The 26,098-nt window shown below is 33.4% G+C and overlaps 1 protein-coding gene across 1 annotated transcript in view; it reads left to right on the top strand.

Annotated features, from left to right (window-relative positions):
• Positions 1-26,098, top strand: part of TRHDE (thyrotropin releasing hormone degrading enzyme) — a 419,741-nt gene that overhangs the window by 385,592 nt on the left and 8,051 nt on the right. Inside the window, exons 17-19 of the mRNA XM_017870740.1 lie at positions 21,022-21,189; positions 21,722-21,862; positions 25,526-25,607. Of these exons, the coding sequence (XP_017726229.1) occupies positions 21,022-21,189; positions 21,722-21,862; positions 25,526-25,607 (391 nt within the window). The remainder of the gene's footprint in view (positions 1-21,021; positions 21,190-21,721; positions 21,863-25,525; positions 25,608-26,098) is intronic.

Genomic DNA, 26,098 nt, shown 5'->3' with positions numbered 1-26,098 from the left:
CCCCCCCCTGAAAAAAAAAAAAAAAAAAAAAAATTCAAACACACATACATATGTTATTTTTTCATGTCATACTGAAAGTTTGTGTTAAATTTGTTTTCTAAATCGACTTAGCATTACAATTGTTAATTTGACAATTTCCAAACATAAAAAATTGTTAAATATGGAAGTAAAAAAATAGGCCATTTTCCAATGAACTTACATATTCAAGGAAAAATATTACTTATTTCTGAATGAGAAAAGTTTCACCATCAATTCCATCCCTATTTTCATGTTAAAGTTCTGAGAAATCTTATGCATAAAAATAAGTAGATGGGAATGAAAGGTGTTTTGTTGTAGCAATTTGACACAGTTCTTTACAATCTTCCCAAGTTTTATGCTAAATATCACGTAGTAATCTATTACCAAAATTTTTTAACTATCACCTGAAAATTTGATTAGGACTTTCTTCAGATTTTATAGAAGCAAAGAATTTAAAAATTCAAAACTCACTTCCTAAATATCAGCACTAATATTTAGAATTTTCTCTTTGCTACTGCAGTACAATGGACCCCTGGAAAAGGCAAGATGAGTGAAAAATATGCTTTTCTCCTGGAACGTGGAAAAAAACAGAAAGGATTTTATAAAAAGTATCCATATGAAAGTTTAGGATTTGGAACTTGATGCTCATGATACTATGCATATTTTGGGGTACGCCTTGAAAAGTCATCCTTTATCCCCAGAGCTATGAACGCCTCATTTTGAATACCACTGCACTGGCATGTGGGTAAACACTGGAAGGATGATAAGTTGGTGAGATTGTCCAGGCAGAGAATATACATAAAGAGAAGTTCAATGCTAAGACTTGAGAAATCACAGCATTAAATACCTGGGTATAATCCAGACATAAGCTGTGGCTCCTGAACCTTAACAGTTACAGAGTATTCTAAAGTGGCTTTATTTCTTCTATCAATTTTTATAAAACTTTTTGTCATTTATTATTCTTTCCACTAAAATTCCAGACTTTTACTCTCTGTTTAAAGAAATAGATGCATATATTATATATTCTATTTAGATATATATTATTAATAGATCTAAATAGAATAGATATATTAAAATGATATATTTTATAAGGATTTATTCCTGGAATTTATTTTTATATATGTCCCCAAGAAATTTACACAATTCTTAATTTTATTTTTACTCATTTTCCTTTAAAATATTCAACTACTTGCACTCTATTTTATATCACATAGTAGACAATTTATATCTTACTTTCAAAATAGTTTTAATCACTTTCTTACTATTAATAGTTAGCTAATGCTGATTTTACAAATCAAGTTATGTATCTCTTTACCTCCTACTGACCCTGGGCATAGAAACTGCTTTTTTCATCAGAATATCAAAAATTATTTAATTTTAATTTTAAGAGTTTAGAAAGTATGCCATAAAAAGTAGTTATATTCCCAGCAGATGATGTTAAGTAACTAAAAACTGAGCAGTATATTTAGTCATTCATATTTTTTCTTGCATGTGAAGTAACACAGCATCTCACACTGTAATTTCATTTGGCTAATTCCCCAGACCGTATTTTGCACAGTACAGGACACTGCTGATAGAGAGTGTGATATACCTCTCATTATTTTACCCTGTGCAAATTCTACCCTACACATTCTTCATGACAGGCTCATTGAGGGTGAGGGGAACACCACCATGAAAAGCCTACTTGCACATTTGTAGTATAGATTTTTAAAGTAGTTTTAGCTAGTTTTCCACCAATACAAAACTTGAGGGCACTTTTTTTTTGTTCTCACTCTCATCATATGCTTAGAAAAATAACTTGAAAGATAATCATCTTCCTTCCCTCACCTTTCTGCCATAGGAATTTTATATATCAGTAATTGTGGCTATTCAGTTCATTGTGAATTGTTGCCTGCAGAGTCCTAGCACAAAAACTTAGAGATTGGTAGTAAGAGTCTTTAAAGAAGAAAATGGTATGGGTACTTCTGGCATTCACAATTATCATGAAAATCATTACTATTGACATCTCATTTTCAATTTATTCCTTCATAGTTCTTTAAGGTTGAAAAATAAAATATTTAACATGCTGCATCCCTCATTGTGGACAGTTGAAATGTTGTAGGGCCAGATTCACCAGTCTACATATGGATAATGGCATGTCTGGTTAGCAGTCAACTTGACTTGACTTTCTTTTTTTTTTAGAAACTAGGTCTTACTCTATTATCCAAGTGCAGTGGCACTGTCATAACTTCCTTCACCCTCAAATTACTAGGCTCAAGCAACACTCCCACCTCAGCATCCCAGTATATCTAGGTCTACAGCTCCACACCACCACACCTGGCTAATTTTTTTTTTTTTTTTTTTTTTTTTTTTTTTTTTTTTTAGAGACAGGGTCTCACTATGTTGCCCAGGCTAGTCCTAGAATCCCCATCTCAAGCAATCCTCCTGCCTTGGTCTGTCAAAGTGCAGGGATCGACTGGACTTTTAACTTTTCTAAAATAAGATGTTATTGCATATTTCTTCCATAGTTATAAGTTTACTTGTTTTAACCAGTATTAATTCAAACTCTTACAGTATTTGATTCAGATGTAAAACATACCTAGCCTCTGCTGTGTTCCAGCCATCATGCTAAAAGTCACCAGGAATCCAATGATGAACAAAAGAACATGGCTCCTGCCTTACAATCTAATGGGGTAGACCAACGCTAATCAGATGTCAGATATAATACAAATAATGTAGTACTTAACTGTGATGAGAAGCCAGATGGAAGGTTTACAAGAGAAGGACAATTTGACCTGTCAGTAAAGTTGACTTGCCTGCAGAACGGCAAGTAAACTGAGGTCGCTGGGAGAGATGCACATTCTTTACACTAAGAAAGAAAGCAGGTGTTAAATGGAAACAACAGTGTGTAAAAATGAGCTTCCTTCACAACATCCTTTCTCAAGATTAGATTCTTCATACTTTCAAAAATTTACCTGATTGGGCAGAATCTGTACTGAAACAAGAACATCCTCTAAAATTTTGCAAGCTAATTTTAATTTAATCACTTTGTTTTGTTTTATTTGCTGAGAGGAGCAAAATCCCAGTAAGCTGATTATGCTCATTCATCAAAGCTTTAGAGGATCTCTATTCTAACATTAGAATATGTTACCAAACAAGTGTTTTAGAAAAGCTATATAGAAGAAAAATAATATATGAAATGTGGTGAGTGTACTTGCTATCTGAATTTATCCTATTATGAATTCTTTTGTCAAAATGAAAATCATTTTCATAGACAGGAATTGCTACCTGGCTTATTATTTGTATAATTACAGGTCTTCGTATATTAGAATTACTTAAATAGTGGCTATACCTGAATATAGACAAGAACTTTTGATCCTTCTTTTCCCTAAGCTTTTCTGAAATCACACTGAGAATACCACTATTCCTTGCTGTTTAGAGAATTTAATACATGCCAACTCAGTTCAGTCCATCATGAGATAAATGTTTGACTGAATGACCTACTTCAGGGAATAACTAATCTGGTTGTATTTTAATTTAGTTTTATATAGCAGGGACTTTAATTGCTTCTATGGCTAATATAACTCCAGTGAGTGCATAATTCTATTTATTTTCTTATAGTCACATTTAGTTTCTAATCTAAATGCATTAACGACTTTATATTCTAATTTAAAATGCAGAAATAATCATACACTTGTATTCCTTTTCCCAACACTTTGGTCTTTTTCCTGACGTTTTCCTCTTGAAAAAAATTATATTACTAGCCATGCATAGAGGCACATAGTCAATAGTTATTTCTTCAAAGTATCTTAATTTTTACATAAGTATGCTTTTTTGAAGGTAATGTGATTTAATTTAATTTTTTTTCTTTGCAATATAATTGGATCTCCCCCATTCCTGCCAATAGTAATTTTCTTATTGTGTGAATATTGTTTGCCTAAAATTATACTGATTTCAGACACTTTTGTGTCTTCTATCAGAAGACATATGCCTACTGATTAGTTGTAGAGTACCTCTATTTTAACAGCCCAACTGTTTATTACAGTGCAAGGGCTCAGTGAATATAGATTCCCATGGGCAACTAAGAACAATGCTTATTAAACTTGTAATAATAAGCATTATTATTTGCTAAACTGGAATTTTGTTTGCTGAATAGCCAACAAAAATATTTGCAGCTTCCAAAACGTTTGTACTAAGACACAGTGAGTGTATTACACTGACAGATTGAGTATAAAATTCATTGCAATCATTGCCAACCACTACAAAGAAGAGATTTTCTTCACATTTTCCTAATGTAATGTGAGCATTCATACTATCACTAAGGGGAGTCATTCAACAACACTAATATTTCCTTTTGGTTTATTTTTTCCCCTTGTGATTAAGGCTTAAGACTGATTCTATGCATATAATTCACTCTATTTAAAATAAAAATGAAAATAATTTATGTTAGTCTTCTAATGATACTGTGATAACATTAATTTGACATTGTGATAATTAAGGTAAAATATGGAAGAATCAATATTGTTTCATTTTATGTATATATCATGAATATATATAAAGTATTTGAAAAGTAGGAAATTTAGAACTTTTATGGTTCAGAAATTCTTGGCAATAACAGCAAAATTAAAAGCACACCCATATACGTCCATGAGTTGAATAGTGGCCTCCGAAAGATGCCTCCAAATCCTAATCCCTATGTGTAAATGTGACTTTATTTAGAGATAGGATTGTTGCACATGTAAAAAGTTATGGATCTCAGTATGAGATCATCCTAGGTTTAGAGAAACCTCTAAATCTGGTGATGAGTGTCCTTAGAGGGGAAAAGTAGTCAAAGAGAGATACCGGGAGTAAGTCATGTAAAGACAGAGGAGCACCAAGCATTGCTGGAGCCACCAGAAGCTAGAGGAGGCATGGCTATATTTTCCCTTAGAGTCTTCAGGAGAAACTCACCATAGTTTTGAACTTCTGCTCTCAGACCAGCGAGAGAATAAATTTCTGTGATTTCAAGCCACCAAGTTTATGGTAATTTGTTTTGGCAGCTCTAGAAAACTAATGCACACACCCTCAGTCTCTGCCTTATATTCAAGCCTTGATGTATAATCAGTATTTTTGAGTTTTTTCCTTTTTTTGATAGAATATCAGGGAGGTATTGCAAATTAAATTTTCACTTTAACAAACTTCATCCTTATTTTACTTAAGATTTTCATTAAGAAAAGAGGAATAAAATACTGAGGAAGCAGTTTCTTCTTGTTACTCACAAAATTAAGATAAAATTGTAATCATCAGCCAGTATAATATTATTTTTAACTGTATAGGGAAAAAATCATGGGAGTGATCCATTCCATGAAATAGAATAATATATGGAAATCTCCCTAAAATTCGTAGCAGAAAAAAAAAAACACCCATATTCATTTTTCAGGATCTCTTTACTTAGAGTTTCTTCATTTTTTTTCTTTCTAATGACTCGAGATTCCATTTATAATTACGAAATCAAATAGAAAAAAATAAAGTGACTTATATTTAATTTTCATATATAAACCTTATTTTATCCTATTTAATAGATATTATATTTAATTTTCATATATAAATAAACTTTATTTTATCCTGAAATATACAAAGCGGGCATTCAACATGTACTGTTTACTCATTCTCTTCAGACATATGTAATGCCATAACCAATTACACATATATATGCATGTATACACCTTAAATATTTCAATTTTTCACAAAGTAATAAACAATGTCAACTCTTTTAAAATATATTTCTCAGGTATATCATCTCACAATGCAAAATGTCCCTTTTGCCTAATTTGTAACTTTTCATTCAATTATGCCATTCTCCTTTTTGCCAGAAGCTAGGTTATTTTATTTTGTTTTCAATAATTTTCTGTTACTTCATAAAATAGGAATAGATTCTTAACTATTTAAATGAGTATCCTTTGTCAAATTTAATTATATCAGTATTCCTTAAAATACACGTATATATGAGATTCATCATGCATTTCACTGCTTTTCACATAAAAAGAAAACAGGAAGCTCAAAATACATTTCAGCAAAGTCATAGAATCTTGCATTGGATGTGAATAAGAAAATTTCTCTATTTTTAAAAAGTACAGTATTTTCTTATATAATGAATCAATTAAATACAACTATCAATTAAAGGCCTACAGAATTATATTTTGAGCAATACACATAAACACACACACACACACAAGTAGCAAAATTTATTTTGGCCAAAATAAAATCCATTTTTGGTTGGGAAACTTCAATTGAGAAAAATGCATTATTGTTCTCAAGACAGCTTTATGGTTATGCCAAAAAACTCAGCAAAATGGCAATAATCAATTCTTCCCAGTCTGAGGAATCAGGCTTGTTAATCTCAGTGACCTTGACAGTGCATTAGAGATTAAGGTAAACCACATTGCACTGATTCCTCACATTTTTGGAAGTATTACATTGATGGATAAGATAAATCTGTGTAATTTTTCAACATTTGTGTGAAGAATACAAAAGATGATGACAATTGCTATAAATCATTCCTGAGCAACAAATGTTATTTGTCGAGGTGGAGCCTAATATAATCCAGTGGAACTTTCATAGACACTCAGACCTGGGTCATGATTTGCATGAGGACACTGCTTGTGCATTTGCTATGGTAACTAATGTTTCATTCTTATAATTTATCTTTCATCTTAACAAGTTAAGCTAAAGTGCTAATTCCCAATTATTGTGATTCAGACAACACCATTAATTTTTGTTTCTATAGTTAGGCTTTATATGATAGCAGGTACTTAGATTTACAGTGCCCTGACCAGAGCTGAGGGAAGAAGCAGCTTAAATATTCATTGTCAGGATGGAGCAGATGAGTTAAAAAGCCATGGATAAGAGGCAGGTGATTATCAGGATACAATTTATCCCATCTTTAACACTGGAGTCTATAAATAGGGCAATTTATCAGCCATTTCACAACTTCTACTACAATTGTATATCTCTTAAGTACTAAATTATGTTATGTTCATAGAGCTGTTTATATTAACAGCCTGCTGTTCACTGTTTTAGACTGAGTCATCATAGATATCTTAATTTTTCTACTTATAAAGCATTTTTAACTCTTATAGGTATAATTGATGCTGGATATATTGCAAGAAAATTGTAAGGGTTCTAAGTTGTGAAATGCTAAATACCCAGCATTTAGGCTTTTCAGTAGGATGTGTTTAACATTGGACCATAAAAAAAAGAAAGAAAGAAAAAAAACCACTAGACAAGTCACAAATTTTCCTCTAATTATTTGCTTTTTTTCTTTACCTTTTGTAGGTCTTTGTCATTTTGCCTTTGTCATTCACACTGAATTTTTTGGCCTCTGTGCATTTCTCACTTGTGTTCTTTCTGTCTTTTACTTTTCCTTTGATGTCTCCTTTTGACCTTTTCTTTTAATGTTATCTGAACCACTCAGTTTCTTATGTTTTTGTGCTTTGGCAATTATATTTTATAAAGTGATCTTATAGCCCAGATACTTAACCTTCATCATCCCTCTTTCTGACTATCCAATTTTATTTCTGCAGAAATGATAGCAATTTTATATATGGAACTTAAACCTTTACAAAGTAACTTCATATATATTACTTAAACTTAGATATAGTGAGTGTCCCTTTCAAAGTACGTTTACTTTAATTTTAAAAGCCACTTGAAAGGAGTGCACTTGAAAGCCACTTTGAATCGTAATCTTTTGATAGATTCAGGCTGTTAAGAGTTAAGATCCCTTGTCTCCCACGAGCAAATCTTTCTTTTCATATAGAAAGAGCTGCATATGTCTCTTTGCAAACATGCAAAATTAAAATATTAAGGAGTATTGAACATCATCTTAGAACATATTCAGATAATTTTAAATACATGTGTTCTGTTCTTACCAGGTTTCTCCAGTGCTATTTTAAGTTTCACAGGGCCTTTGCAGACTGTTTTTGAACTGCCTTTTCCTTTGTTTTGAGATTTTCCTATTTCTTTTGGTTATACTTAAGGTTCAGTGGGAATGCAAATGCTGTTTGGGCACAAGTGAGAGAGCTCCCTAGAAACAGAACCACCCTAGCTTCAGCATGAAAAGTGCCTAGCAAACAGTGTTGCTTCCTAGTGACCTTTCCACCCATCACTGGCTATGCGTTTCACTTGGGATTCTGTCCCCTATTTGCTAGGGGGCACTGTAGAGATTTCTAGAAACCATATTCTTCCTGCTTGCCAGGGTTTTTGTGAATTTAGTGGTACTATATTTGATTGACAAGTATACTAGTAAAGTTAGGTGGGATTATAAAAGTGTATTTTATTATAATGCTTTAAACTTGAGACATATTATCAGTCAGGTTTTTCAATAAATTACTCATTCACTTTCAGTGAGATTCTTATTTTACTGGTGCTTTTAAAAGTCCATTACTCATTTGGGAAAGATGGTTGTTACTCCATTTCAATAATAATAGTAATAAAAATAATGAGGAGGAGGAGAGTCATTATCAAATACTGAGAACAATTTGCTGTTTTCCCAGCACTGGGAGGTGTGCATTGTGGAGATAAAGTCCCTGCCAAACCCTTTATATACGCCAGGCACTGTGCTAAGCACTGGACAGACATCTCATTTAATCATTGTAACAGTCCTGTAAGGAATTATTATCCCCATTTTCCAGAAGGGGAAACTGACACATCAGTATAAAAAGTTGCTCATTCCTTCTAAACAGCTTTAGGTTTTCTTCGTGGTGGCTTTATTAGCAGCAAACAAGAGGCTAGAGAATGAGAATAGAAAGAAATGAGGATAGAGGACACTATGAACGAGGTCAAACTTTGTAAATGCACGTTATTTTTCAGTTTTCTATTTGAAAGTCATGAATTGCCTGTCCCCAAAGAGGTAAAGGTATAAGCATTTGTAAGGCAGAACAAGATTTGGAATATTTCCAAGGAAGCCTCCACCAAAGCTTTTAATTTTCAGTTAGAGTAAGCAAACAATCTTTCAAATGAATGAATTAATTCTAAATTAATTGTTAGGCCTCACTCTAAATCAATGGCACGTATACTACCACTGAAAGAATGAGGTGCTCTTAGAGAGGCTAGTGGTTTGAGAAATGTTTTACATTGTGTTTGAAAATAATTAAATCCACATTTCAGTGTTAATACAATCACTAATAAAAGAATCTTGTACTCACAGAGCAAGAAGGGACTTTAGAACTCATGTATTTAGCCCTGTCCAATTAGGGTAAAAAATGAAGCCCAAAGCAATGACCTTGACTTACCTGGATCTAGAGACAGTTACTGGTCAAATTAGGTCTGCCAAAAACTTGCTTAGAAATAGACTTATGTCATAATTAAGTATCAAAATTTGTATTTTAAATATTTTTTTCTTTGGCAAGTATAATTTTCCTCTGTAAGATATTTTAAGTTTATCTCTACATATTATTCAATATCATTTTATATATTGAATGTATTTTATATTATCATTAACATAATTTATTTTTGCAAATGAAATTATACATTTACTTATTTCCAAATTAATTATAAAAGTTATCAAATGATTTCCAAAATATATGATCTTACAAAAAGAAAGAGTAGTTACCTGTAATGACCAAACCCTACGGCAGATGTTAAGATACTCGTTTTTCCTTTAGTCTATTTTCATAAGAACATACGCATTGTTATTTTTGAAAACTTATGCAATGGTATTCTACATATTATTCATTAATATGTTGATTTTACTATATCTTTAGTATATTGTATTATATGACTACATATTAAACTGTATCATTCTCAGTTGCTATTTGCATATATGCTATTTTGCATAAACCAGTGCCTTATTGTTGATATTTTAGTTGAGTTCAGATTTTCTACCACAAAGCAATGAAAACATTCACAGCAAAATCTTTGGAAATTGTCTTAATTATTTATCTTATCAATTCATTTCACTGTTTTTCATTTAATAACTAAAATACCAATTTACTATGATTTAGTTTCATTCCACTGTTTTATGAATGAACAACATATTTTCTCCCAAATTTGTTTGTTGAAATCCTAACCCCCAATATGATAGTATTAAGACGTAGGGTCTTTGGGAGCTAAATCACAGTTAGTGATGCTGAGGCCCTCACAGATGCGATTAAAAACCTCATGAAAGAAACCCCAGATTGCTTTTTCGCCCTGTTTCTGCCATGTGAGAATGCAAGAAGTCAGCAGTCTACAACCTGGCAGGAGGCCATCACCAGAACCTGACCATACTGTTACCCTAGTCTCAGACTTACAGCCTCCAGTGCTGTGAGCAATAAATTTTGGTTGTTTATAAGCCTCCCAGTATATGGTACTTTGTTATAGCTGTTCAGACTAAGGCAACCATTATTATTATTTAACTCAGTAAAACATTTTTCCTGAAAGATGCATGTCTTTATTTTCCGCTTAATTTTAAACTTTTCCTTCCAAAGCATTTGCTTTGAATAAGATAACAAAGTTAAATATATCACAAAAATATGAAAAGAAATTATTTACAATGATACACTGAACTTCTATGCTTTCAAAAGTGTTATACAAATGAACTCTGTCACAATCCTATTTTAAATAAGAATGGAATAAACTATCAAACAAGTTACTCTAATTAGGTAATAATATCTGTAATGTCAGTATCCTAAAAAAGATAAAGGTATTTTATTTTGGCTATGCATTACCCCAGGATTCATCTTGTGTGAAGGTAGCTAGGAGAGGCTAACTCACTGTTCGTGTTTATCATGTATACCATATCTAGAGAAAAACACACACAGTTTTCCTTCCCAGATAATAAAATTCTATTAAAGAATTTAATTCTCAGGCAGCTTTTAAAGAGAAATGACTGTGGGAATTTTCACATTCTTATAAAGAATCTCCATGTTCACTAGGAGGGGCCCTCTCCTTGTAATCCTAATATCAAGAGTCTCACAGGACTCATTTGTACTGTTCATAAGTGTGGGTTCTGTGGGTTTTTTTTTTAGCTCATGCTTTACAAACAAATGAGCATTTTCATTTGTTTCTAATGACTTTGGTTTATACAAAGAGATCTTAAACTGTCCCCAGAGCAATCATTTTGCTGAAATGTTATTAGAACATCTTTACAAATTTAGCAACAAAAGGGGGTTTCATTAACAATGGAAGTCATTGGGAACCGAAGGCCCTTGGCATATCCGGTGCTTACCAATCTTGTTTCATTTCTAGGCATGAGTAAAAATGATCTTGTGAACTTTACATTGATTCTTCATCTGCTGCATGGATAAAAAACATGAGTTGATGGGGTGAGAAGAGGTGCTACTTGTTCTCTTCTAAGGAGCCATATAAACCTGTGCAATTGTACTTCTTAGCAGCTGCTAATAGAGTCATTTCTTCCCTGATATTTTGGGGATTTGCAGCTGAGACTGAGAATTATTTTTCAATGGACCATCAACATGCTTTAAATTATATATGTAAACATATGTGTGTTTCATTTTCATAGTAATGAAATTTCATCAAATTTGATATATCTGCTATGTGACGGACAGCCATTGAGAAGACTGACACTTGACCAGCAGTTTTTTGTAAAGCATGTTCAAAGTATGCAGTCTTTCTCTTGATTTGAGGCTACAGACACAAATATAGAACCTGCCCTTGTTATAGGCAGCTTTGCCTTCAAAGACCTTCTTTGCCCCGTATTTGTGTTAGATTCCTTCAGGGTTGTCTGTCTGTTATTTTATCCATTTGTGTTAGATTCCTTCAGGGTGGCCTGTCTGTCATTTTATCCAATATTTTATTGCCAAGTGTCCTTTCAGAATCTCTTCTTCTTGCTCTGCGTATTACCAACTTGCCATACAGTAGCTCCTTAAATATACTGCTACTTTATATCCTTTTAACTCACCCAGAGGCTGTGTTTTAGCAAGTATCACTTCAATGCTGGCGAACACAATGAATACTTATTTTCAGAAATCCAGTCTTTCCAACATCAAACATTTACCAAAGATGACTGATTAAACCGTGGATTTTTAAAAAAAAAAAAAAGTAATTAAAAAAAAGTTGCAGGTAACATTTGTGTACAGTTCAACTCTCAGAAGATTATTTGCTGGATGCCTTGGTATTACTCTGAAGCTCAATGGTTAGGCCCAGGGCATGGCAATGATACCCTCTTGAAGGGTATACAATTTTTAGTGTGATGTCAGCAGGATGGTAGAGCAGGAAGCACTGGATTCTTCTTCCCCTGACAAACACAATGATTCAGCAACAATTAATGGGCAAATTCCCTTTGTGAGAAATCCAGAAACTAATTGAAATGTTCCTGTATCATTAGTGAGTGTAAAACCACTCATCAAAGCTAGTAGAGTGATTCAGGACACACACTTATCAGAATCTTTACTCCCTAGTACACAGTCAAATGATCAGGAAGAGAATTCCTCCTCCCAGCTTCTCCCAGGGGATAAAAGAGGTAGCTTCATGCATCCAGTATCTTACCATTTTCAAAGGTATCCCCAGAAGACTGGCTTCTGTCTTGCCTGCCTTGGAACTCTAAAAAGTCTAGCAAAATCTAGCCGTATGAGGGAGAATGGACGTGGTGGCTTGAGCTAGAGATGCCACATTTTTTCCCTTGTTCAGCACAGAGTAATGAGGAAAAAATATCCCAATTCTTGACAGCCTCTTAGAGAGGGAGAGATTTGAGCTGTGCTTCCAGTGCTTCAATGTTTCTGGTGCTGCCCAAAGAATGAGCATTTGCTTTACTAGTCTTAGAGCTCTGACAGATCTGCCATAGCCTAGCTAGCTGGAGGAGGACAGAGATAGGAGTTTGAACTGGTAAATGTCATAGATCTTGTCTACTGCTCAGCACAGAACAAATAGAGGGAAATTCCCAGCTCTTGGCTTCCCCATAGGGAGGGAAAGAGTTGATCTGTGCATCCAGTGCTCAAACTTCTCTGGGGCACCCCAAAGAATTAACATCCTACTTCTCAGTTTTGGCGTTCTGGTGGGTCTGGGGCAGGCTAGCCACCAAGAGAAAAACAGAAACAGTGGCTTGAACTGTTAAGACACTGCAGCTTCTCCCCAGCTCAGCACAGAGCAAGCAGACACAACCACAGCTGCCTGCTTCTCCCTGGAAATAAAGACAGTAGAGGTTCCCAGAGTCTCTAGCAAGGCTATTGGGTGAGTATCTTCTTCTGTACAAGGCCAGTTTGTGAATTCGGAGAAGTAATTGATTAATGTGTAGACATCAACTGATAGAAAAAAAATAGGAATCTAGGAAAGATGTCCCAAACAAAGGAACAAGATAAAACTTCAAAAGTTGACCACTATAACACCTCCATTGAGGAAATGTCCCTCAATGTTGCTGACCTCATCTGAGGGGTTGTCCTGCCACCCAGCCCCAGCCAGGGCTCAATCTCGGGGGGCTGAGGAGCAGCAGGAGCGGGGAGGGAAGGGAGCCAAGGGATGGACATCTTGTCATTTTCTTTGAATAAATGTCACTTTTTGAGGCAAAAAAAAAAAAAAAAAAGTTGACCATAATGAAACATATGATTTACCTGACAGATAATTCAAAATAACTATCATAAAGAAGATCCCAGAAGTCAAGAGTACAGTGCATTAAAAAATGATGATTTAAACAAGGAGATATAAAACATTTAAAAGTACTAAACAGGTAATGAAGCTGAAGTACACAATAACTTAACTGAAAATCTACTATTAATAGAAGGGTTAAACAGCAGATCCGATTCATGAAGATGGATTGGTCAGCAACCTTAAAGACAAGTATTTAAAAATTTACTTAGAAAGGCAAAAATGTAAAATGATGAAAAGAAGTGAAGAAAGCTTAAGGGACTTTTGGGATACCAGCAAGTGGACCAATATATACATCATGGAAGTCCAAGAAGCAGAAAATACAATGACTAGAGAGCTCTTTCAAAGATATAATGGCTGAAAACTTCACAAATCTGGAGAAGGAAATGGACGTTCAGAAGCAAAAAGCCCAAGCACCCCAAATAAAGTGACTTTAAGGAAATGTACACCAATACACATTATAATCAAATTAGCAAAAGTAAAAAAGAGAATTTTGAAAACAGCAAAAGGAAAGTGACTTGGCACTTGCTAAGGAACAGTTGTAGAAATATCAAAAGATTTTTCAGCAGAAATCTTGCAAGCTAGAAGGAAGTGGAATGGTATATTCAAAATGCTGAAAGGAAAAAGAAAATTGTCAAGCAAGAATATTATACAAGCAATAATGTCATTTACAAATAAAAGAAAAATAATGACTTTCTCAAACAAAAGCTAAGTAAGGTCATCACCAACAGATTTGCCTTAAAAGAAATGCTAAAGGAAATTCTTCAAGTTGAAATAAAAGGATGCTAAACAGCAACAAAATAGCCTAAGAAAGTATGAAGCTCATTGGTAAAAATCAACATATAGATAAATACAAATACTTTATTACTGTAATGGTGGTGGGTAAATAATTTTTAATTCTAGTATAAAATTTAGATGACAAAAGTATTAAAATCAGTATGACTAAAATATATTAAAAGGTACACAATATGAATAGATACAAATTGTGAAAACAATAACAGTGTGAGGACAGGAGTTAAACTGTGGAGTTTTGTGTGCATTTATGCTTAAGTTGTTGTCAGCTTAAAATAGACTGTTATATGTATACATCAAGGTAAGCACACTAATAAAGCCACAGAAGTTACACAAAAGAGAGGGAAAAACAAATCACAGCATATCAATATAAAAATTCAAAAAAAGGAAGATGGCAAGTGAGAAAAAGACAGAAATAAAAACTACGAGACCAATAGAAAACAATTTTGTTAAAATGACGAAAACAAATTCTTCTCTATCAATATTACTATAGATATAAATGGATTAAACTTCCCAATCAAAAAAAAAAGTGGCTGAATGTATTAACAAAGCAAGACCTGACTGTGTAGTGTCTGTAAGAGTCTCACTTTAGCTTTAAGGACACATATAGGCTGAGAGTGAAGGTATGGAAAAAAATACTCTGTGCAAATGGAAAACTAGAAGAAAGCAGGTGTAGCTATGTTTATATCAGACAAAAAAGACTTTAAGTCAAAAACCATCAGAAAACAAAGAAGAGCACTATATTATAATAAAAGTGTCAAACCACTGGAAAGATATGACAAATTATAAACATATATACATTCAACATTAGAGCACCTAAATATATAAAGCCAATATTGACAGAACTGAAGGGAGAAATAAAAGCATTAAAATAGTGGAGATTTCAGTATTCAACTTTTAATAATAAATAAAATATCCAGACAAAAGATCAATAAGGAAAGAGAGGGCTTACACCACTATAAACCAAATGGACTTAACAGACATACACAGAATATCATACCCTACGGCAACAGAATATACAGTTTTCTCAAGCACACTTAGAACTTTCTCCAAGTTAGATTACATGTTAGGTTGTAAAACAAGTCTTAACAAATTTAAGAAGTTTGAAATTTTATCACATATTTTTACTCAACAAAATGAAGTGAAACTAGAAATCAATAGCAAAAAGAAAACAAAAAAATTACAAATATGTGGATTAAGCAAGACACACTTGAACAACAATTGGGTCAAGAAGAAATCCAAAAGGAAAGTAAAAAGTACATCAAGACAAACAAAAATGGATGCACAATGAATGCGCATCATAATGAAACTTACGCGATACAGTAAAAGCAGTACTAAGAGGGAAGTTTATTGTGATCAATACCTATATTTATAATGACCTGAAACTACCTTTACACCTCAAGGAGAGAGAAAAAGGACAAACTATCCACATAGTTAGCAAAAGGGAGGAAATAACAAAGATAAGAACAGAAAAAAAAAACAGAATAGAAAACAGAAAAACAATAGAAAAAATCAGACAAGATAAAATTGATAAATCTTAAACTAGATTAGTTTAAAAGAGAGAAGACTCAAAAAGAGAAATGAAGGAGTAGATATTACAACTGATGCCACAGACATAAAAAGGATCAAAAGAAACTACTATGAACAATTATATGCCAACAAATGAAATAATAAAAAAAAAATGGACATGCTCCTACAAAATGTAGCCTATCAAGACTAACCAATGAAGAATTGGCAAGTCTGTACAGATCTATAACTGGGATGGAGATTGAAAACCAAAAACCTCTCAACAAAGAAAAACCTAGGACTAGATGACTTCACTGAAAGGTGAATTCTACCAAACATTTAAAGAATCCTTCAATCCTGAAATTTTCAAAAAAAATTGAGGAACACTTCCAAACTTATTTTACCAACATCACCCTGATAGCAAAGCCAGGCGAAGACATAACAAGAAATGAAAGCTACAGGTTAATACCCCTATACAGAAATCCTCTACAGAATGCCAGCAGCTTGAAACCAATAGTACATTAAGGGATAATACACCATGACTGGCTGGTATTTATCTCTGAGGTGTGAGGACGCTTCCACATACAAAAATCAATTACTGTTACATATCGCATTATTAGAATAAAGGATAAAAATCACATGATCATCTCAATAAATAAAAAGCACTGACAAAATTTAACATCCTTTCATGATAAAAACAAATTCTCAACAAATAAATAAGGAATAAAAGAGAAGTGCCTCAATGTAATTAAGGCCATATATGAAAAGCCTGCAGTTAACATTATACTCAATGGTGAAAAATCGAAAGCTTTTCCTCTACAACCAAGAACAAAATCAGAATACCTCCTTTAACCACTTGTATTAAACATAATACTGGAAACCTTAGCCAGAGAAAATAGGGATGAAAAAGAAATGAAAGGCATCATAATTTAAAAAAGAGAAGTAAAATTGTCCCTGTTTTGACATGATCTTATGTATTGAAATCCCTAAAGTCCACACCAAAAAACTGTTAGAACTAATAAATTCAGTATACTTTCAGGATATAAAATCAACACACAAAAATCAGTAGTGTTTCTCTACACTAACAATAAACTATCTGAAAAATAACTCAGGAAAGCAATCCCATTTACAACAGCACCAAAAAATAAAATAGGCTGGGCATGGAGGCTCGTGCCTGTAATCTCAACACTTTGGGAGGCCATGGTGGGAGGATCACTTGAAGACAGGAGTTTGATACCAACCTGGGAAACAGAGAGGGACCCCATCTCTATGAAAAAAATATATATAAAAATAAACTTTCAAAAGAATAATATACTTAGAAGTAAGCTGAACTAAGGAAGTGAAAAATGTGTGTACTAAAATCCATAAAACATAGATGAAAGAAAATAAGACAAATGGAAAGCCATCTGACGTTCATGGATTGGAATAATTAATATTTTAAAATTATAATACTATCCAAAGCAATCTACAGATTCAATGCAATTTATGTCAAAATTCCAATGACATTTAAAAAATTCTACAATTCATGTGGAACCACAAAAGACTACTTTAATAGCCAAACCTATCTTAAGAAAGGAGAACAGTGCTAGAGGAATCATACTTGGTAATTTTAAAATATGTTACAAAGCTACAGTGGTCAAAATAATATGGTACTATAATAAAGACAGACATATACACCAGTTAGACAGAATATAAAGCCAAAAATAAATTCACAAATATATGCCCAGCTGCTCTTCAACAATGGGTGACAAATATACACAATAGGAAGATGATAGTCTTTTCAACAAATTGTTCTGGGAAAGCTGGATATCCACATGTAAAAGAAATGATGAAATTGGACCTTTGTTATATGCCAGACACAAAAATCAATTCAAAATGAATTAAAGACTTAAATGGGATCCCAAACAGTAAACTTCTTAAAGAAAGCATAGGGGAAAACTTCATGACATTGATCTTGGCAATGATTTCATGGATATGACATCAAAAGCATAGGCAGCATAAAAATAAATTGTGGAATTGCATCAAACTAAAAAGCACAGCAAAGGGAACAATCTACAAAAGTAAAAAGGCAACCTACAGAATGGGGAAAATGTTTGCAAACCATATATCTGAAAAAGGGTTTATCTCCAAAATATATAAGACACTCCTTCAACTCGACAGCAAAACTATATATACATATATAGGTTTTTTGTTTTGTTTTGTTTTTGAGATGGAGCCTTTCTCTTATTGCCCAGGCTGGAGTGCAGTGGCGCAATCTCAGCTCAGTGCAAGCTCCGCCTCCCGGGTTCACGCCATTCTCCTGCCTCAGCCTCCTGAGTAGCTGGGGCTACAGGCGCCTGCCACCACATATTTTTTGTATTTTTTGTATTTTTAGTAGAGATAATTTACTAGATTTAGTAGAGATTTACTATAATTTACTATAATTTAGTAGAGATAATTTTTTGTATTTTTAGTAGAGACAGGGTTTTACCGTGTTAGCCAGGATGCTCTCGATCTCCTGACCTCGTGATCCGCCTGCCTCGGCCTCCCAAAGTGCTGGAATTACAGGCATGAGCCACTGCGTCCGGCTGCACAACCATATTAATCCGATTACAAAAAGGGGTAAGGATTTAAAAAATCTTTTCTCCCCAGATGACACAGACATGGCCAACAGGTATATGAAAAAAAGTCACTAATCACCAGGAAAATGCAAATCAAAATCACAATGAAATATCACCTCACACTCAGGATAGCTATTATCAAAAACCAAAACACAGCAAATGTTGTCAAGGTTGTGGAGAAATCAATACCCCTCCACACTGCTGATGGGAATGCAAAATAGTGCAGCTGCTATGGTAAACAGTATGGAATGTTCTCAAAAAACTAAAAATAGAACTACAATATAATCCAGCATTCCATTTGTGTATAGTTATCTAAAAGAATTGAAATCAAGATATCAAAAACATATTAGCATTCCCAAGTTTGTTACAGCAATATTCACATTAGCCATGATGTGGAAACAAATGTTCAACAGATGGATGGGTAAAGGAAATGTAGTGTATACATACGATGAAATACTATTCAGCCTTTACAAAGAAGGACATTTTTCAATATTGACAATATTGATGAACCTGGAGGACTTTATGCTCAGTGAAAGAGACAGTCACAGAAAGACAGATATGATTCCAATTATATGAGATATTTTAAAAAGTGAAGCTTATGAAATTAAAGAGTGGAATGATGGTTGCCAGGGGCTGGGTACTTTTACGGGTAACTGTAGTATATGGCACCGGTATAGTATGTGGTACTCAAGTGCTTTCCGGGCAACATAGTTTAGTGTATTCTGTTACATTTTTTTCTATATTTCTATGTGCCTTTCCTTCTTGAACATTGATATTGGAGGTTGGTTCTATACGTGATAAAAATCCTGACTTAAGGGGCTTTATCCCTATATTCTCTCTGGTATATTGATATCTTAGAAAGTAAACTGTTACTATAATATCATGCTTAACATTAAGGAAATGTACATTGATTGGTGGGTTAGTGATTTCACTAGATATTTTATTGATTTTTTCTTGCAAGTTTTATTCACTCTTTTGGCAAAAGTAGGGCAATAAGGCAGTGTTGTGCTCTGTAGCCTATAATATATGGAGGAAAAGACCCACTCTCTTTTATAGCTATTGATTTAAGTTATTAAAGATGGAGGCATCTCTGTAATCTTAACCAGAACTGAGCACATCCTTCAAAATGTGGTGGCAATGCCTTCCTTAGTGATTTCAGGGATGCCCTGTGTCAAGCTGGTCGTAAACACAGCAGAGAAAACATGTCACCAGTAATTGAGAAGGCTTTTTTTGGTACTTTTCACAGGGCTTGCAGCGGCGAGATGGAAAACAGGAGAAAGATGTGAAGCTCTTTAATGGTTTATTCTATGTCTGTATTCCTTTTGTTTCATTAAGAACAAATCAAACAAAATGCTTTCTAATGCCACAAAGCAAAAGGGCTTCAGTTAACCAAATTAAAGTAACTTTTCTCCAAATACTTTATTTGTTGAAAAAGACAGAATAAATTTAGCCTTTTCTGGGAACATGAATTTTGTATGATACTTTCTTAGAATTCTACACACCTGGCATAGTGCCACAATATCCTGATTGTAGCCCTTCTTAGCTGCTTAACAAAATGAGATTCAGATTATCTTACTGGCAGTTATTCACACAATTCTTCCTGTTTTCCAAATGCTCCTTTAATCATAGCAGTATTTTAATCATCAAGGTCCTAAATCTTTAAAAGGCATTGTTTGCTTTTGCTATCCAGAGAAAGCAGTATGTAACTGCCACATTCAAATTAGTAATGAGAAATTTGATAGTAGATGAGTGAATGTTGAAAAAAAGCAAAATTAAATTTTGAAACTTTAAAAAAAAGTATTGGAGCATTTTTCAGAGAAGCGTATTAAAAGTCAGTAAATATAGGGTACATACCAAAACTTAAAGAAATAATATTTAGTAAGAAAATCACTATGACAAAGTAGGGATGCAAATTTAAAACTTAGGAATAGCCAACTCTAATTAAATGTACCGTTTCCCACTATAATATTGCATTTCAGATCAAAGTCAAATTTTAGTATATTTTAAGTTATTTTATAAACATAAGAAAAAATAACTTTCTACTTATGTTTTGGTATCTGTTTATTACCTATATTTATAATCTTCTAGGTCTCCAAAATTTGCAGAGTTGCTTGAGAAAATTACTTATAAAGTTATCTAAGAATTTAAGAGAAAATGTTTCTGTTCTATCCAAATTAATTAGTCTCCTCAACTGGTACTTTCTCGACATTCTTGGGTCTACCAATTATGAGAGCAAAATCTTTGTGTAATAAACATACTAAAGTTGGTGAAAAGATAAAGTGCCTTATTTTCATGGGTTTGTGAAGCCTTTATGTTACTATTTTTGTTTAAGTATAGTAAAGAGTGGAAATAATAATTATGTTCAAAACTACCTTTGAATAAAATACACTATTCATTCAGTGAGAAATATTTTGAAAATATTATTACTATGTAGTATTCTGTTTCAGGTAAAATCTAATTAGCAAAATAATCTTTTAAAAAACTGACTGTAGTAAAGCAAGATCTGTCTTTATTTTCAATACTGTTAAGCTTTTAATTAATAGAAAACCACCATGGGTTGCTTCTTTAGAATACCACTAAATGTTAGAGACATCGTATACTGTACAGGAGTGTCACTACTGGATGAGGATGTCTGGGAATTCATATGGATGAAATTCCATTCCACCACAGCAGTTTCTGAGAAGAAAATATTATTGGAAGCCTTAACTTGCAGTGATGACAGGAATTTATTAAATAGGTAGGTCAACTGATTTTCTAAATTTGTTTCTGTAACAAAAGTATTCTCTGTTAATCAAATTGCTGTGAAATTGCTTTTATTTACTTGAATATATGTTAATTATTTTAAAATATATCTTCCTAAAGGTGAGGAAAACTGCCATGTTAAAGACTAAAGCTACTTGATTTCAGAGGTTATATCTTTTTATGACTAATTATTTTATATAATTTATATATGTTTAAGAAAATATTTCATTATAAAAGGAAGTGTTCAGTATAAAGAGTTTTAAAGGAGAATTTGCATCATCAAACCAGAATTGTGATTTGTCCTTCCACAAGATATTTTAGAGTTTAATGTTTTAGTTAAAATACCATGAGTTTGATCCTCTCTCTTTTATAAACAAATGTGTTCTATTTATAAGTTTGCATTATTAAAGATTACACTAGATTATTCTTTTGAAGAATATGACAAACTAGGTCCTATAATTTTAGTAAGATTATAAAAATGTTTAAGTTATTGGACTAAAAATTTTTACAAAATTCTATCTTTGTAGGCTTCTAAATCTGTCACTGAATTCTGAGGTGGTGCTGGATCAAGATGCAATTGATGTCATAATCCATGTAGCTCGAAATCCACACGGCCGAGACCTTGCCTGGAAGTTTTTCAGAGATAAATGGAAGATACTAAATACCAGGTAGACATAAGAATTCTTACTTGAATGAGTAAATTAAAGCTGAAATATGAGGAATAAAGGCCCAAGTTTTGTATTAAAGCTAAGATCCATGCAATAGGATTAGATTTTAAAATACTCAACCAGGATGAATGTTGCCACTCCTGTGAAACTCAAAATTACTTTTTAAATGCTATAATATATTTCCTTTATTAAAATTGATAGCCTTAATTAATTATATGTGCAAACATTTGGAGTATAAAAGGTTTAACTCAGCAACTTTCCTGGAAAACCTATCAACCTGTCCAAAGTTGAAGACACTGTATCATAAAACCCTTATATCTTGAATATGTTATAGAAATGATTTATAAATACAGTGCTATTATAAAAATAAAACTTTAATTACTTCCATATATATAATTGTTTTAAATTTTCTTTAAATATAAGTATCTTAAAATACCTGAATAAAACCATGATGTAGAGAAGTAATATTAATCATTTGAATCATTGTATAATTCCAGTTGCAGTAAAATTTATTCCCAGGACATCTTGTTTCATGGTGAGAATTCTTTAGCCCCAACTTTATAAGATATTTCATTATGCATTTAAATATATTATAATACACGCTAATTTATTACTGTGATCATCTCTATGGCCTATTAAAATTCAATTTATTATAGAGCGTGTAAATGCTGCTTTTTTTAAACTTAAATGATCCCAGACAGTACGCAGACCTATTGTTCTGTCTCTGAAAAGCTAGTGTGCAATCTTTATTATTTTTAAGCATAACTTCATCAGTTACCCTGGTATAATGAGTTCAATTAGAATGGCTGTGTCGAATTAAAACACTCTATCCTTAGGTATTTCATTGTGAGGAAACACTGATATTTCTATAAGACACTTTGACTTTTTTAATATTTTCAGCTCAGATCTTGTAATAGTTGGATGATTAAAGCTTGCTTTGCTTCTGTGCATATAATAGAGCGAATAGTCAAACACTTAAGGTAAAATTAATGTATGCAAACATCTAACTTAAAAGAATATCAAATATCTACCAATACACAGTTTCTTTAGGGAGTGGTTTTGTAAATCAGAGTTCAGGGCAATGCAATTATAGGCATATATAGTTTATTTCCTACCAAAAAATTATTGGTTCCTGATATGCTTATTTTGTCTCACTGAATCCATGATTTCCATCCTATCTAAAAATACAGTGATGTTTACTTTGACAGATAGCAGCATAATCTTCATGGGCTTCTGCTCCTCTGTCGATTTTTTGAATGCTGGCATTCACAGAGCTCTGTTGAAGGCACCCTTCTTCTCACTCTACAAGTTCTTCTTGATTTTAGATGTCTTCTACTCTCATGGTTTCAATTACTCCCAAATCTGTATCTCTAATTCAGACATTGTCCCTACTTTTCTCCTTGTGATGGATTATTGCCCATCGAGGTTGCCTTTATGAGTGTGCCTGCAAAGCTAAATCCATGATTTTTCTCTTATCCTCCTTTTCACAGTAAATCTTGTAGCCATCCACCAATTGCTCAAGCCCAACATCTGGAAGTCTAATAGGCGTCCCCTTTTCTCTTGTCATATATAACAATTAGACTTTAGGTCGTGTCAATTGAACAGTTTCTAAAGTTCGTTGAATTCTTCCTCTCTTTTTTTGCGACGACTTCCCTAATGCAGGTTCTCATCTCTTCCCAGTACTCTTACAATAATAGCCTTCTGTCTCACTGCCTCTATAATTACACAAACACACTTTAGCCTCTTCCGTTTATCCCAAGAATCTTTCAGAAAAGCAAATGTGATATTTCCCTGCTATAAAACTTTCTAAGTGAGATTTATAATCTAAGCTCCTTAATATGTCCTCTGCATATTTTCTCAGTGTCTTCTTCTTCAATCCCCAGGCTCACAGTGTATCAGTGTATGGACTAATTTTTGTTTGTTTGTTTTTTGAGACAGGGTCTCACTCTGTCACCCAGGCTGGAGTGCAGTGGCACAATCACAGCTCTTTGCAGCCTTGACGTCCTGAGCTCAGGTGATCCTTCCACTTTAGTCTCCTGAGTAGCTGGGACTACATACATACACCACCACGCCTGGCTAATTTTTCTATTTTTTATATAGACAAGGTTTCCCCATGTTGCCCAGGCTGGTCTCGAACTCCTGGGCTCAAGCAATCCACCTGCCTTGGCTTCCCAAAAGTGCCGGGATCATAGGCGTGAGCCATCGTCTTGGCCTGTATGCACTGTTAATATCAAACTACTTGTAGTTGTCTGCACAAACCATGTCTTTTCACATCTCTTTGTTTATGTTCATCTTCTGCCTAAACTTACATTCTTCCCTATTGTTCATAACTACTCCATGGTCAATCTAGATGCCATTACCTCCCAGAAGCCATTCCCAAGACCCTACAGATAAAGAGATCCTCTCTGAGCACTGTGTATAATTTTATCAACACCTCATTTAGCCACAATACATGGAAATTATCTGATTACATGTCAAACTCTTCAACTAGATAGTATAATACCTTCAAGGGACAGACTGTACCTTATTATTATCGTCACAGGACAATATAAGTAAAAACAACTAATACCTCTTTAGAAAATAAAAATGTCATTTGCCTGGATAGTTGGACAATTTTGTACCCACATACTGATTGAAAGTGATCAGTTTTATTATTATTGAATGGCTATTTGCTTGCTTTTACCTAGCTAACTTTTTTTTTTTTTTTTTTTTTTTCCTGTGGAATAGTTCAATGGTAGAATTATAACAAATCTCAGTGGTCATCTAGCTCAGCCTTCTCATTTTATAGATAAGAGAACTAAATTCTACAGAAACTTAATTAAATCTTATATTAGATACTTAAGATCCCACAAGTTATGGAAGCATTAGAAAACCTCTTGTAACAGTGTGTAGATCCTTGTCTTTAAAATCCAGAGTCTTATTTTATTGTACTTACCTTAGTTGTAAAAGTATGATGACCTGTGATAGGTATCCTTAGCATAGTAGGGACGAATCAGTAAAATGAGAATTCTTTTCAATTCACTGACGCAAGTTGTTCCTTGCCTTGGGTCAAAAGTCAAGTAATTGTGTTTGTGGTACAAGGATTAGGCAATCCAAATGAACAAGTAGATGTTATACTTTAATGTGCACATGAAAAAGCTAATATTTTGGAGAGTATTTTTGAGAATGCATTTTGCCTCAGTTTGTAAGAATAAAATATGAAAATGCCAGTGTCAATTATGACTAACCATACCAAAGGATCTGACAGTGCCCAAGTTGATCCTGCAGCTCCTCTTGCCTTTGTTGGAATCATTTTCCCTTCCAATGAGCTAGGTTGCTTTGTGATTGAAAGTTTTAAAATATTTTGTTCTCAGGCCTTGCCTTGGAAATATACTGTTAATCCCTAAATCCAGTTATAGAGGGCTCCTTTAAAAAATTTGCTACAACTTAGACTTCTCTGAAACACTGTGAGCCATATTAGGTGGGAACTGATGATATCCCATAGCCATAACTCTTTGTCCCTCCCCGAATCCCTAGAGAAATGGACTTGAGTGCTCAGAGATCTGGCCATCTCTGACAACATTGATCAAATGGAATCCTTGAGAAGAACTCTAAAAAATCTTTATAGTAATATTTTTGTAATTACTACCTGCATTAACATTAAGATTCTTTTTTTCTTTTGAGGTACGGAGAAGCATTGTTTATGAATTCCAAACTTATCAGTGGTGTCACAGAATTTCTTAATACTGAAGGTGAACTCAAAGAGGTAAATATTTTAAGATGAGGTCTAATTATTTTCTTTTATAAACATTTGAAATTATGCATTTACTTCAGTCATTTCTTTCCAACAGATTCATATCCATTCCTTTTACTTACACATGCACACCACACACACACAAACACACACATACACAGACACATGTTAAAGGCTACTGAATTCATAATTTGCAAGGAGTATTTTTAACATATCAAACATTGAAAGCCTGCAAGAAATGTTTGAATGTAATAATTTTCAAACCTGGAGATCCACAGTCCACTTCAGAGATCACTGATCCAATCAGATATTCCTCAAATGATTCTATTAACCCACTGTAGGATTCACTAAACAACAAAGCCATCCTGTTAATGACTCAATATTTGTATAACGGACGAAGGTTGGTGTTGAGATACAGACCATGTGTCTCACTGCTTTTTGGTTAGCCTTAAACAGAAAATGGACCTACTGTACATAATAATATTGCTTTGTGCTATGTAGCC

The sequence above is a fragment of the Rhinopithecus bieti genome, unplaced genomic scaffold (assembly GCF_001698545.2).
Source record: "Rhinopithecus bieti isolate Rb0 unplaced genomic scaffold, ASM169854v2 scaffold_5324, whole genome shotgun sequence".
Classification (NCBI taxonomy): Eukaryota; Metazoa; Chordata; class Mammalia; order Primates; family Cercopithecidae; genus Rhinopithecus; species Rhinopithecus bieti.
This window is presented reverse-complemented; position numbering and strand designations above follow the sequence as displayed.